General features: G+C 29.9%; 1 protein-coding gene across 1 annotated transcript in view; it reads left to right on the forward strand.

Moving 5' to 3' along the window:
• The window catches only part of LOC111622792 (titin-like), a 77,600-nt gene that overhangs the window by 29,538 nt on the left and 35,152 nt on the right, over positions 1–12,910 (forward strand). Inside the window, exons 30-35 of the mRNA XM_023365212.1 lie at positions 585–655; positions 726–963; positions 6,415–6,516; positions 10,056–10,238; positions 10,316–10,477; positions 11,678–11,868. Coding sequence (XP_023220980.1) covers positions 585–655; positions 726–963; positions 6,415–6,516; positions 10,056–10,238; positions 10,316–10,477; positions 11,678–11,868 — 947 coding nt within the window. The remainder of the gene's footprint in view (positions 1–584; positions 656–725; positions 964–6,414; positions 6,517–10,055; positions 10,239–10,315; positions 10,478–11,677; positions 11,869–12,910) is intronic.

The raw sequence follows: 12,910 nt of genomic DNA on the forward strand, positions 1-12,910 counted from the left end.
ATTACAGTAGAACCTCGATTATCCGCCCTAATTGGGGACTGGGGTTGGTCGGATAATTGAAAAGTCGGATAACCGAAAAGTATGAAAAAATCCATTATTAGTGTAGTATATTATTATATCCCATGTAATTTGTATATTAGTATATCGCTATTAACCTACTTTGCATTGAATTTTCATCGATGTTAAGCCTAACAAAAATTTTTTAAAATAATAATTGTCGCTATTGTATCGTTAAAAATTAGAAAATTAAGCCTCATTTAAATACTGGCTCCCTTTCATGGTCGAATGAGTGTTGCCAGCTAAAACACAGAAAAATAATATTAAAGTAACCAAAACATAGCCAAATATTGTAGCGCTACATCACTAGCGGACATTTGAAAATTGCCGACTAGGACGGTCGGTTAACCGAGGTGTCGGATAATTGAGGCTCTACTGTACTACTTTTTTTTAATAAAAAGTTAAAATATCAACAGCAATTTTATGTATTTTCAAAAATATATAAATAATAAGATTAATCAAAATTCAAAAATGTGTAAAAATATGATCTTACCTCATTTATTTTAAGAACAAATAATCTTTTACAGCTCCAATTGGTGCACCAACAGATGTAAATGTAGAGCCTATAGGATCCAGAACTCTGAAAGTATCTTGGAAAGTAAGATAACAATCATATTTTGTTAACATGTAGCAAAGAAGTTATCTTAATTGTTTCCTCCATTTTTTAGGCACCTCTTCTTGATCATCGCAACGGTATCATTAAAGGCTATTATGTCGGTCATAAAGAGTCTGATTCATCACAGCAGTATCGGTATCAAACAGTTGAAAAAAGTGGTATTGATCCTGAATCACTTCTTATTGCTGGACTTCAAAAGGCTAAAGTTTATAATGTAGTTGTAAAAGCATTTAATACAGCAGGGTCTGGACCAGAATCACATCCTGTTGAAGCTTATAGTCTAGAAGGAGGTATGCCTCAATTCTATTATTATTATTATTATACATTTCAATTTTCTTACTTTTATCATTAATTAATAAATTCAATAAATACAAATAACTGTTGTTTGTCTGTTATGCAAATAAAAATAACAATTTAACAAAAGCACTTTTTTTTGTTAAAAGCATGCAATTTTCAATATATTTTTAATTTTATAAACATAAATTAAATTCAAAACATTACATGTATTAGAGATATTTTTAGAAATAAGTATACATTGCCATAGAAATCACAGTTAATCATAGATTTAAGTCATTCTTCAGCAAGCACACAAACATACACAAGGCTTATATAGACTATAGAAAAGCATTCAACAGCATTCCACACAGTTGGCCTCTACATATTCTACACATGTACAAAATACATCCATCACTCATTGCATTCTTCCAAAACACTATGCAGCACTGGAGAACACTACATCTTAGTATTCATAACACTTCCATACAAACAAACCAAATATTCCTTAAGCAAGGAGTTTTTCAAGGAGATTCCTTGAGTTCTCTCTGGTTCTGCTTAGCCTTGAACCCATTATCTAACATTTTAAACAACAGCAATATGGTTACAATTAGGGATTGCAATTGCTGGATCCCTCATCCAGCAATCCAGCTGGATCCAGCACATTTTTCCACCTGTTGGATCCAGCACCTGGTGCTGGATCCAGCACCTGGTGCTGGATCCAGCGATGCGGATCCGCAAATACTCAATTAACTTTCTAAATAAAGGCGCAAAAGTCTATATTGTCAGCCTTGCTGCTTTGCTACGTGCACTATCACTCGGTGGCGATAGCGACGTTGCCGTTCAGTGCGGCACGTGCTACACCCCTTCTCTACACAGCACCCCCTACCCTTTTACCTCTACTGATCTAATTGCCAGTTGACTTTCCGTTCTCACTAAACAAAGTGTCTTCGCGCTAAATAAAATAAGTAACTCCTATCCTAGTCCTGGTGCATAATTCTAATTTACGGTCGGTTGTGACATCAATGAATCACGTGACGGAACGATCGCAGTTTAAACTGGCCGTAGAATCTCTCTTCAGAAGAGTCAAGTATGATAACTGCTGACACAACCCTGAAATTTGTCTTAGACAAACTAAAAAGCCAGGACACAAGCCAGGACGCAAAAGAATCAGAGAACGGCGTCTTATCGAGGTCACAGGGATGCTGATTTACATACAGAACCCGAAAAACTATAACCAAAAAGTTAGAAAGCACGATTATTCTTTCACAATACCGAAAAAAATGTAATGCGCCAGGAGATGAAAAATATGCTGAATCGAGTAAATACATATGTAGTGGAACCAGCAGCAATGGCTGAGGATATTATGGAAACGGAAAACGATGATCCAGATAACCCGCATTCATTCCCTGAATTTCACATTGGAATAAGAATCGGAGATCCAACTAAAGCGTGAGAAAGAAAACTTCATGAAACGAAAAGAAACTAGTACTGAGAAGGATTATGATAAGTTATTAAAAAAGGAAATGGCTGTTTATGAACGTGAGGGAGTCAAAGGTAAAAACTTATCTTTAATTTATGATTATTTGATGACCCTGAAACCAACTAGCATAGAGGCAGAAAGAGCCTTCTCCGCAGCGGGATATATATGCAGTTCATTAAGAAGTAGGTTGGGAGACAACACCATCAATACCATTTGTTTCTTGAGATCCTACTTTTAGAAAAGTCAAAAAAATAACAGAAGTGATTGATTTAATTTTATTTAATCCTTTAAAATACTTTATTCAAGACAAGACTAATATTTTATAACTTCTACTCTAATTCTATTAAGTAAGAGTTTTTAACTTTTATTCTATAAGTGGTTAGTGGGCTAGGCTAGGCAATTTTATTGTTAAAATTAGTGAGAAACTGAGACTACCTAGTTAGTTAAATAGTTAATTAAATTAATGAGTATCAGTATCTTAGATATATGATGATATGAATGTATATGATTCATGATTGTGATAATAATAACTAACTACTAGACTACTACTAATTACTTACTCACTACTTTACTAACACTAATAATTAAATTACTTATAAATAACTACAGACTGATATGTAGAGCCTATATAAGAAAACTGGTAAGACTGATAGCCACTTAGCCACTGATTATCCATCCGTACATTATTATAATATAATATATTAATATAAATTAATTAGTAAAATTACCTTTGCTATTATTTTAACTTAAAGATTACATTATAATTATAATCTAACTAAACATTTAAAGTTAATTATTTCTATCTCAAGTGTTAAACCGAACCAAAGTTAAGTTTACTACCTAAATGTGTAAGAAGTTTTACCGATTTATAGTGAGCAGTCTAAATAATAAAATTTTCTTAAGTACAGTATTTTGAAAAAATGTTTTATTTATTTTAAAAAACCCATAAATTTCTGGATAGATAGATAGATAACACTTTATTACACCAAAAAACATTCACGCATCATTCCAGCTGGATCCAGCTGGAATGATGTCGGTCCACCAAAAATCCAGCTGGATTAAAAACACTGCTGGATTGCAATCCCTAGTTACAATATCAGACATGAAAAAAACAACACAGTTTACATTGTCACATCTCATGTACTGTACATGAACAATATAAAACTTTATGCATCCACACAAAAACAACTTCATCAACTCCTTCAAATCACACATTCATATTCCAAGGACAGACAAATGCCTGGACAAACACTTCACATAGAAAAAGGAGTCCTGAAGAAAGAAGATTTTGAACTTGGAAATGGAGATGTTATTGAATCCATGGAAGAGGGTGAGTTCTAATTTAACTTGTTGGAATCCTAAATATTTAGGATTCCAACAAGCTAAATTAACAGAACATACACAAATAAAACAAAGATTAATTAAAGACTGCCAAAGTAGGTTAAATGCTATTCTCAGAACACAGTTAAAGCAATAAACACATGTCATCCTAGTATTCACACATTCTTTTGGAGTTATACATTGGACTCACACAGATTTTGAGCAACTCCAAAGGAAAACAAGAATAATACTAAGCATAAACATCATCATCTGAAATATGCCCCAGAAAGATTAACTCTTCCACGTAAAGATGGCAGACGTGGCCTGATTGATGTAGTAAACCTTTATTACAAACAAATACGGACTTTGCAAGAGTTTTTCTACAAGAAACAAGAAACATCACAGTTACATAAAACAGTAACTCTTGCAGACTCAAATAACACACCATATGGACACAATACAACATATAAAAAGCATAGACATCATTAATCAACCATGGGTTCAAAAGGCATTCCACGGCAGGCATCCCTACAACCTGGCCCAGGATTTTGTTAACAAAACTGCATCAAACAACTGGTTAGCTTGGGGATTCATTATTGCCATACAGGATCAGGTCATAAATACTAAAAACTACAGAATATACATACTCAAAGATACAACACTCACAAATGACACATGCAGAAAATGCTACATCATGCCAGAAACTATATAACACATCACTTATGGTTGCAAGCTCTTGGCACAGACAGATTGCTACTTGATTATGTCTATGTAAATAAATATAATACACCAAGAGCATGTAAAGAAACACAAATTATTAGACATCCATGAACTTTACTACAGATATATTCCATAGACAGTATTTGAAAACAAAATGCACAAAATGAACTATGACAGAGCCATAATCACAGATGAAACAATATATCACAACAGACCAGACATCACACTCATTGACAAAGACAATAAAATCACATACATTATAGACATATCCATTCCAAACACGCACAACATACAAAACACATGCACTGAAAAAATCAGCAAGTACGCAGAACTTGTGCTTATTGTACTGTACCTGTCGTTCTCTCCTCTACAGGTGTCATACCACACACACACACACTACACAAAAACCTGGAAACATTACAGTTAAATCGAAACACATACAGAAGGCAACTATATTATTAGGAAATTCCTAATACAGGCACACACACACTCTGGTACACTTATTTAATTTTTGTTTTGTTTTGTTTTAGTTGCTGGTCCTGCATAGTATACAGCAACCAGTATCAACTGAATATAATTCACTACACTCAACATAATAATAATATGTTGACTTTTGAATTTGTTTTTGGAATATATGCTCAAGAAAACATACTATAGGCAAAAATATCTGCATTAATAAATTTGTTCTTAGATATGAGTAATAATCTTAACACTGCTGGTATGTGTTTTTGAAAAGTTGCAAATAATAATTTCTGAACTGTACATTTCTGTAATTAGAAATTAAGGTTTGAAAAACTATTTTTTATAATGCTCTGTTAGTAATTTAAAAATTAAAGTATGCTCAATAATTGAAACTCAAACAATTAAGTTGTTAATTAATTAAGTATTGATTAGAAATAAATTATTAATTTTTTTAATAAACAATAGTATATTAGTGACAGAAAACTTAGCAAAAATATACTATTGTTTCCTGTCCCTAATTTCTGGAACATATTTTACATTAGTCCTTTGTTTCATATAGCATGGATTTGCATAACACTGCACTTCTTTAAATGTAACTACTGTGTTATACCATGGATACCTGTATATACTTTTTATAAACATGAAAACAATTTTGTATGTATTAAAACTATGTTTTTGGTTAACAAACCTCAAAAGTTTGAATTTTAGATTCTTATTATAAAAAATATTTTTTTAAATATAAAGCATATATAGTGTTGTGATTTTGAGAAATTGTAGTTATTAAGTTTCTAATTGAGTTTTAATTAAAATATATAACTTATTTTCAAAACAATGTACTAGTTTGACTTGTAGATTGTGTTTGATTCATATAAGTTAGTTAATTATCATTGGTTTTTTTTTATACAAGAGCCAGATATGGTAAAAAGGTAAAAGAAAGACAAAACAAGTGAACAAATTAATGATGAACAAGATGCAAATACATAAACTTTAATAATTTAAATTTGATAGTGCTATATATCAAACAGTTTAAAGATCTTTTATATCTGTGGAAAGGAAAATACTTATAGATTCACAAATATAGAAATAATTTTTTAGAGCTTTTCAGCTTTCTAAAAGTGTAACTACTTTCAAGATGTTCTCATATATTGCAAGAAAACAGTATTTAAAAGTACTAATATATTTAGTTGAAGATCAGTGTTTAATGGTACAAAGATAATTGGACATATATACAGAATTCTTAAGTATTATTTTTAAAAGAAGCTAATTATACTCCATAGTATATATATTGTTGTAAACTAAACAGTATTTACTAAATTTATTTAGTATTTAGACCATAACTCTCAATACATAGAGAAAACTACAAAGTATACAAACAGAGATTTGTAAATACAAATTTTCTTGATTATTTTCAGTAGTATGTTATAAATTTATAAAGAGATTATAAAAATTATTAATCCTGTTTTATTTATTTTTATTTTTTTAGATCCACCTCCTGCTCCATCTATATCAATTTCCCATGTAACTTCATCTAGTGTTCAGCTCAATTGGGAAAATTCTCAAGCAGTTCCCACATCAACAATAAAACGTAAGTCTATCTATTACAATATTTAATAATATATTTGCCTAATATAGAATTGTAATTGAAAAGCTGAAACTGATTTAATGAATATTGTCATGGTTCTAACATGATCAAGTAAAATTTATTTTATTCTAGCACTGTCTTCATAAAATAATAGTAGCATGTCTTTGAGTATAGTATAGATTAACTAAAGTTATTACTTTAATTATGACTCATTTGCAACTTCATCACTAATAAGTATTTTTGTGTAATGATAATTCTAATTTTTGTTTTTGTCTGATAGAGTGTCTTGTTAAGAGAATAAGTTTTAATCATAGTAGAGATAAATNAATGTTGTAAAATACTAAGCTATTTTTACACCTTTTATAACGATTAGCGACATGACTTTGTGCTGGAAATAGCCATTACCTAACGGGTACTTTACGCAGATTTGTGTTAATGTGCCAGGCCTGGACTTTAAGCGTGCACCGAAAGAAATAATGACAAAGTTAGTCAGTTATTACTTTAATTATGACTCATAGTATAGTATAGATTAACTAAAGTTATTACTTTAATTATGACTCATAGTATAGTATAGATTAACTAAAGTTATTACTTTAATTATGACTCATTTGCAACTTCATCACTAATAAGTATTTTTGTGTAATGATAATTCTAATTTTTGTTTTTGTCTGATAGAGTGTCTTGTTAAGAGAATAAGTTTTAATCATAGTAGAGATAAATGGCTTAATATAATAATTTTTTTTATAAGGGTAGTATTTATTTGATTAGCAAAATGACTGAAAAAATAATTACAAAAATCACACATCAATAGATGAGCAATATAGCTGTATGTAAAATTAAATCATTTACAGCCATATTCACAACCAAGGATCAAGAATTAATGATAATTACTTAACTTCTAACTCCAACTCTTGATTCTTTTTTGTGAATGCAGACATAACTTATTCCATTTATTGAAGAAAATTTTTATCTGAAAGACTCAGTGTGTTAGATCAACATCTCTAATTTTCAAAATTAATCAGTGAAACTTTAGAAAGAAAGTAATTGTTTATTCATAATAGAAAATGATTTCAACCTCATTTCAACTGACTTTCATAATATTTAAGAGAGGTTATAACATTCATTAAGTACTTTTATTGATAATTAGCTGACTTAATTACAAGTAACCCTAATATAACACAATAGTTAGGTTCCTGTAATATCATAATACAAAACCTGTTCAAAGTACTCAAGAGTTTCTGTGGGGTAAACTGGTCTTTTGTCTTCTTTTTAGTAAATTAAATACATTGTTTTAAAAATTTTATTAATAAAAAACAATGCTTATTTTCTGTTAGTAAAAATAACATTAATTTATAGGGGCAGGAATTACAGTGGATACCTAAGTTTTCTTCAGATATAGGGAAAATTTTCCAGCTTTCCCTCTCAATTCTCTTATGTTGTGTAGTGTGTTCTTAAGTATTTTTTGAAATTCCTTTGGATGCTTTTTGACATCTTTAATTCTAGAGAAATAAAGATACAAATTTTGGATTGTCTTAAATTTTAAGCTGATTATATATAAAGTTTTTTTTTGAGTCTTTTTACTTTTATCAACCATAATTAAAGGATAATACTTAATACACAACAAAGAAATTATTACAATATGATTCTTTGGAAAATTTACAAACTATGTATTACTGTACCAAACTTTTATGAGGCTCTGAATTAATCCAGCATCCCAGATAAAAGAAATTTGATGCATGACTTTTGGACTTTCATATAATATTGTTCATTTTTTTTTAACTTACAAGGCAGGATTCACAAAGAATTCATACTGAAAGATAGTAATTTTAGTTTACTAAAATTAAAACTATATACAACATTACTGGAAGAGAAAATTAAAATGTGGAATTCTATAAAATAGTAAATTGTCTCCTGGCATGCATTTAGCATGTTTGTCCCACCACATTCTAGCCCCAATAGTTTTTCTTGTTGTTGCACAATAATGCAAGCATGTATCAACTTTTGACACAAGACAGAATTTTTTGTATTGAAGTTGTCCACTCTTATTCACCAGATTTGTCTCCTCGACTATTTTCTATTTCACAATTGAAACTTAAAGGACATCTATTTGCTGATGTTCCCCCATCCAAAAAGCTGTGACAAGAATTACAGAAAATTCCTCTCTTTTTTAAATTATTTTTAGCTCTCCAAAAATTGTACAACTATGCTAAAGCCTGCATACATGCCAATGGATCATACTTTGAAACTGATGTAGTAGTTGTAAGTCTTTCATAATTTCCTTATTTGTCAAACATCTGACATCAACTGCAGCAAGAACATTTTAAAGACCACAGCTATTAAAAATACATTTATATTTTCAAAGTATTATTCTAGAAAATATATGCAAGTTCTTTGCAATTTGGCAAAAATGTTGTAAAATACTAAGCTATTTTTACACCTTTTATAACGATTAGCGACATGACTTTGTGCTGGAAATAGCCATTACCTAACGGGTACTTTACGCGGATTTGTGTTAATGTGCCACGCCTGGACTTTAAGCGTGCACCGAAAGAAATAATGACAAAGTTAGTCAAAACCAATCCAATATTTAATAATTCTAATAATGACTATGTACAAAAATTAGTAAAAATCAAACAACAAATTTATTCAAAGAAAATCAATAAGAATCATCCCAACAAAAAACTGAAATCAATCTATTTGCTAACTTAAATCTATTCCTCTTTGGAACTCAACAAAAAATTCAAAGACTTAACAATTCTTATGAACTAAGGTCCTAATCGTCATCTCAATATACTAGGAACCTTTTTCCTCAACTCTCAAGACTTTCTAATCTTTGATCCACAAATTGCCTTGGAACCATTTTATTGCTATTGGACACCTCTTGACGCTCACTGCTTCGAAGCTCACCTCGGTCATTTTCACTTGAGGTTTGGACTTTATACTATGAGGTGACGTTACAATTCTGATTGAGATCACTCCCCTCATTTACATACTTATCGCTAACAGTAAACTTTCCTTTCTGCCTGGCAGCCTATTTCCCAACAATTCTTGCAAACCTTTTACATTATTCTTTTTTACAATTTTTCAGGATGTTTTATTCTATAATTAAGGTTTAATTATAGAATGTATAATTAATTAAGGTTTAGCAAGTTCCTAAGTTGTGCTTGTGGGGTCTCTCCCCTCCTCTTTCTTGGTGTGGACTTACTTTTTTCTGCTCGGGAGCGCAAGTGTGCGCGAGTTTTTTCTACTGTGCTTTTTTTTTCGTCGGTGAGTTTGTTCTCTTTCTTCTATTTTTAAGTTTCTAAGGTGAGTGGTGAGGAAACCTTCATCCTAACAAAACATAAGGCCCAAACAAAATAGAATAAAAAGCAAAATAAAAAATAACTAAAATAACACTCGGACTTGGTTCCTTACAATGTGTAAATAAAAATCTCAATAATACTAATGTTCAAGTGAACTATATTAAATTAAGTTTGGCATTACTTTTACTGAATGGTCAGTAAAAGTAATGAGTAATCATAATGAAAAAAATTTTCTTTTAGAATATCTACTAGAATTCCATGGAGATAATAAAGATTGGATAAAACTTCATATTCCTAACAATCGAAAATCTTTTGTTTTAAATGGATTGGACAGTAGCAGGAGATATCAACTTCGTCTTGCTGCATATAATAGATATGGAAGAGGAGATTTTGCTGTAATTGGTTTTACCACAGCTCATAAAGGTAACATTGAAAATCATAAGAAATTAAACATAAATATGTATTTATCTTTTAAATGAATATGTATTTATTTATTTCAGAACTCGTAACACCTTTAGAAACATCATCTAGCTCAACACCATTCTATCTAAGATCATATGTTATTATACCTGTAGCAGCATCCATTGTTGTAATTGTGACTACTTTGGCCACAGCTTGGGTATGTTATAAAAGGATGACATTAAGAGAAAAAACACAAATTAGTAAGTAAAATTTATACTTTTTTTATTACAGTAAAAAGTTTAAAAATTTCTAGTTTTGAAAAACAAAGAAAAAAAAGAAAATCATCATAATTTTATGATAAGGGAGATCTATAACTTTGTCATTGCACTTCTAATGAAAGTATAAGAACAGAGAAGTTTGCTGTCATTGGAACTATTTTGTCAATGAAGAAATGTGTTTTTACATGGATTTATTAAAAAAGTAAAAACAAATGATTTAACTAAAGAAACTTACATTAAATTCCTATATAAGTATAAGATAAAAAATTTTTGTCATTAGAATCTTTTATAACACATTAAATTAATATTTATTATAATAAAAAATGCTTGCATCTTTCTGATCAGTAGAGGATATTTAAAATATTTACTTTGGAATAAATAATGATCAATCTGTGCATAAATAGCACTGACTTATACTAAAAAGGAACTAATTTAAACATTAAAAGAATGATAAATTTACAACACACATAATAGTTTTACAGATTGGGTCTGAGAAAAATATTCTTTGTAATAAAAAGGACAGAATATGCAGAAAAGCTTTCTTCTGTTGTAGATATGGATGATATGAGCAGATCAAACACTATGGTGATTGCAATTGAATAAATGTTTTTTTAAGATGCAAACATATCAGTGACAACACAGATCCAAAGTTCAAACACTAAAAAAAAGATTTAACGATAAGTCATAACTTAAGCGGAAAAATAAGATATACACAGCTAAATTTATATTATGACAATGAAGAATACGGTTTCTTGAAAAGACATCTTGTTCTAGATTTTTTAGTGTGTCATTTTTAATAAATATTTTATATTGTTTTATCTGGAATATATCACATTGAAATACATTATAAAGTCAAACTAATTACTGTAGTTAATTTAATACAACTTAGTAAGCAATATGCCTTACCCACTATTAATGTTTCAACCTGGTTAATGGGCCATCTTCAGTCAGGAACAGACATAAGATCCTTCCTCTTATGTTGACTTAACGCCAGATGATAGCTTGTATTGTGAACTAGGATGTCCACATTTCAAGTTCTTTGTTTTCTCAGAATTGATTTATGCTGTTAATAAGCAGTTAATGAATGATATATAAATTAAGTTTTACATTACAGAAAAATATATAATTATTTGCATCTTTACATACATGAATGTTATAATTTATTTTTTAACCTTAAAATAGTGCTCACTCAACAATATGGAGGAAGTATAGCTGGAGCCCGAGCTAGTCTTCACAGCAGAAATGGATATAGTGACATTCAGTCTTACTCTCCTCCTCCTAATACTCGTTATCCACCTGGTGGTGTTGCTGTTCCAGAAGACGATGCTTATGATGCTCCTTGGGACATGTCAGGAAGTCGAGACCCTCGTGATGTAAGTTCTATTAACAATGAATTTTGTATTAATTATTAGCATCAGAGAAAAAACATTTCTGTGTAAAATACTTTTTCCTTGTTTAAAACAAGATAAAAGAAAATAATACTCTTTCAATTCCTAAGGAATTTTTAACTTTTAACAACATTTTGCAGTAATTACTTAATCCTTGAACATATTATATAAAAATTTTTCAGTAATTTCATTTTCTTTAATAGAATAGAATTTTTCATATTTATTGGGAATAATAATAGGAGTGGTTTTTTTTACAAGACATTAAGCTATAAGCAAAATATATGTCTTCAACTGTATTTTATAAAAATTTAACTCCCAATATATATTCCAAAATTAGCATTTTCTTGCAATTTACATCATATTTTTTTCCCCTACAGTTTACATATAAATTTTCTTATAAATTACATTTCAATTTTTTGATGTTTGCTACAGTTTCACATCTTTATTGACATATCATTTTAAAAAAGTACACCTTTTTTATTTTTCCTTGTTTTTGAAAATAAATAAATTTTTAATAGTGTAGATTATGCCATTTTTACAGTTTTTGGTCGTATTACAGTGAAGTTTTTCCATGTGCTTTGATATTTGTATCCTCCTCCTTTATGTAAAGTTTTGTAAGTTAGAGAAATATCAAATACAGTAATGTTAAAGATAGTTTACAGCAGGGGTGTCCAACCCGCAGCCCGCATGCGGACCAAGGCAAGTTCCAATGCGGCCCAATAAACGTGTAAACAAAACTGACAAATGTCTTAATTTTTTTATTATTTATTTATTTCAACGGCATAAACTCAAAAAAGAAGTTTCACAAAGTCGTAAACTATTATTCATATTTTATTTTTCAGTGGAAAGGAAATATTTTCAAATACTTGGAGATGTGTGAATGAGGAAGGATTACTAAATAAAACTGGAGTTGTGTCTCAAAGAATTATATACCCAAATTTGGGAAAAGGAGGGAAAGGTGAGAAAGGACAAAAGATGTAGTAGTGAGAAAGGTTAAATAGATTTTCTGTTAAGCAAATATGAACCC

The sequence above is a fragment of the Centruroides sculpturatus genome, unplaced genomic scaffold, assembly GCF_000671375.1.
Source record: "Centruroides sculpturatus isolate CEXI.00-Female unplaced genomic scaffold, Cexi_2.0 scaffold331, whole genome shotgun sequence".
NCBI classification, from domain to species: Eukaryota; Metazoa; Arthropoda; class Arachnida; order Scorpiones; family Buthidae; genus Centruroides; species Centruroides sculpturatus.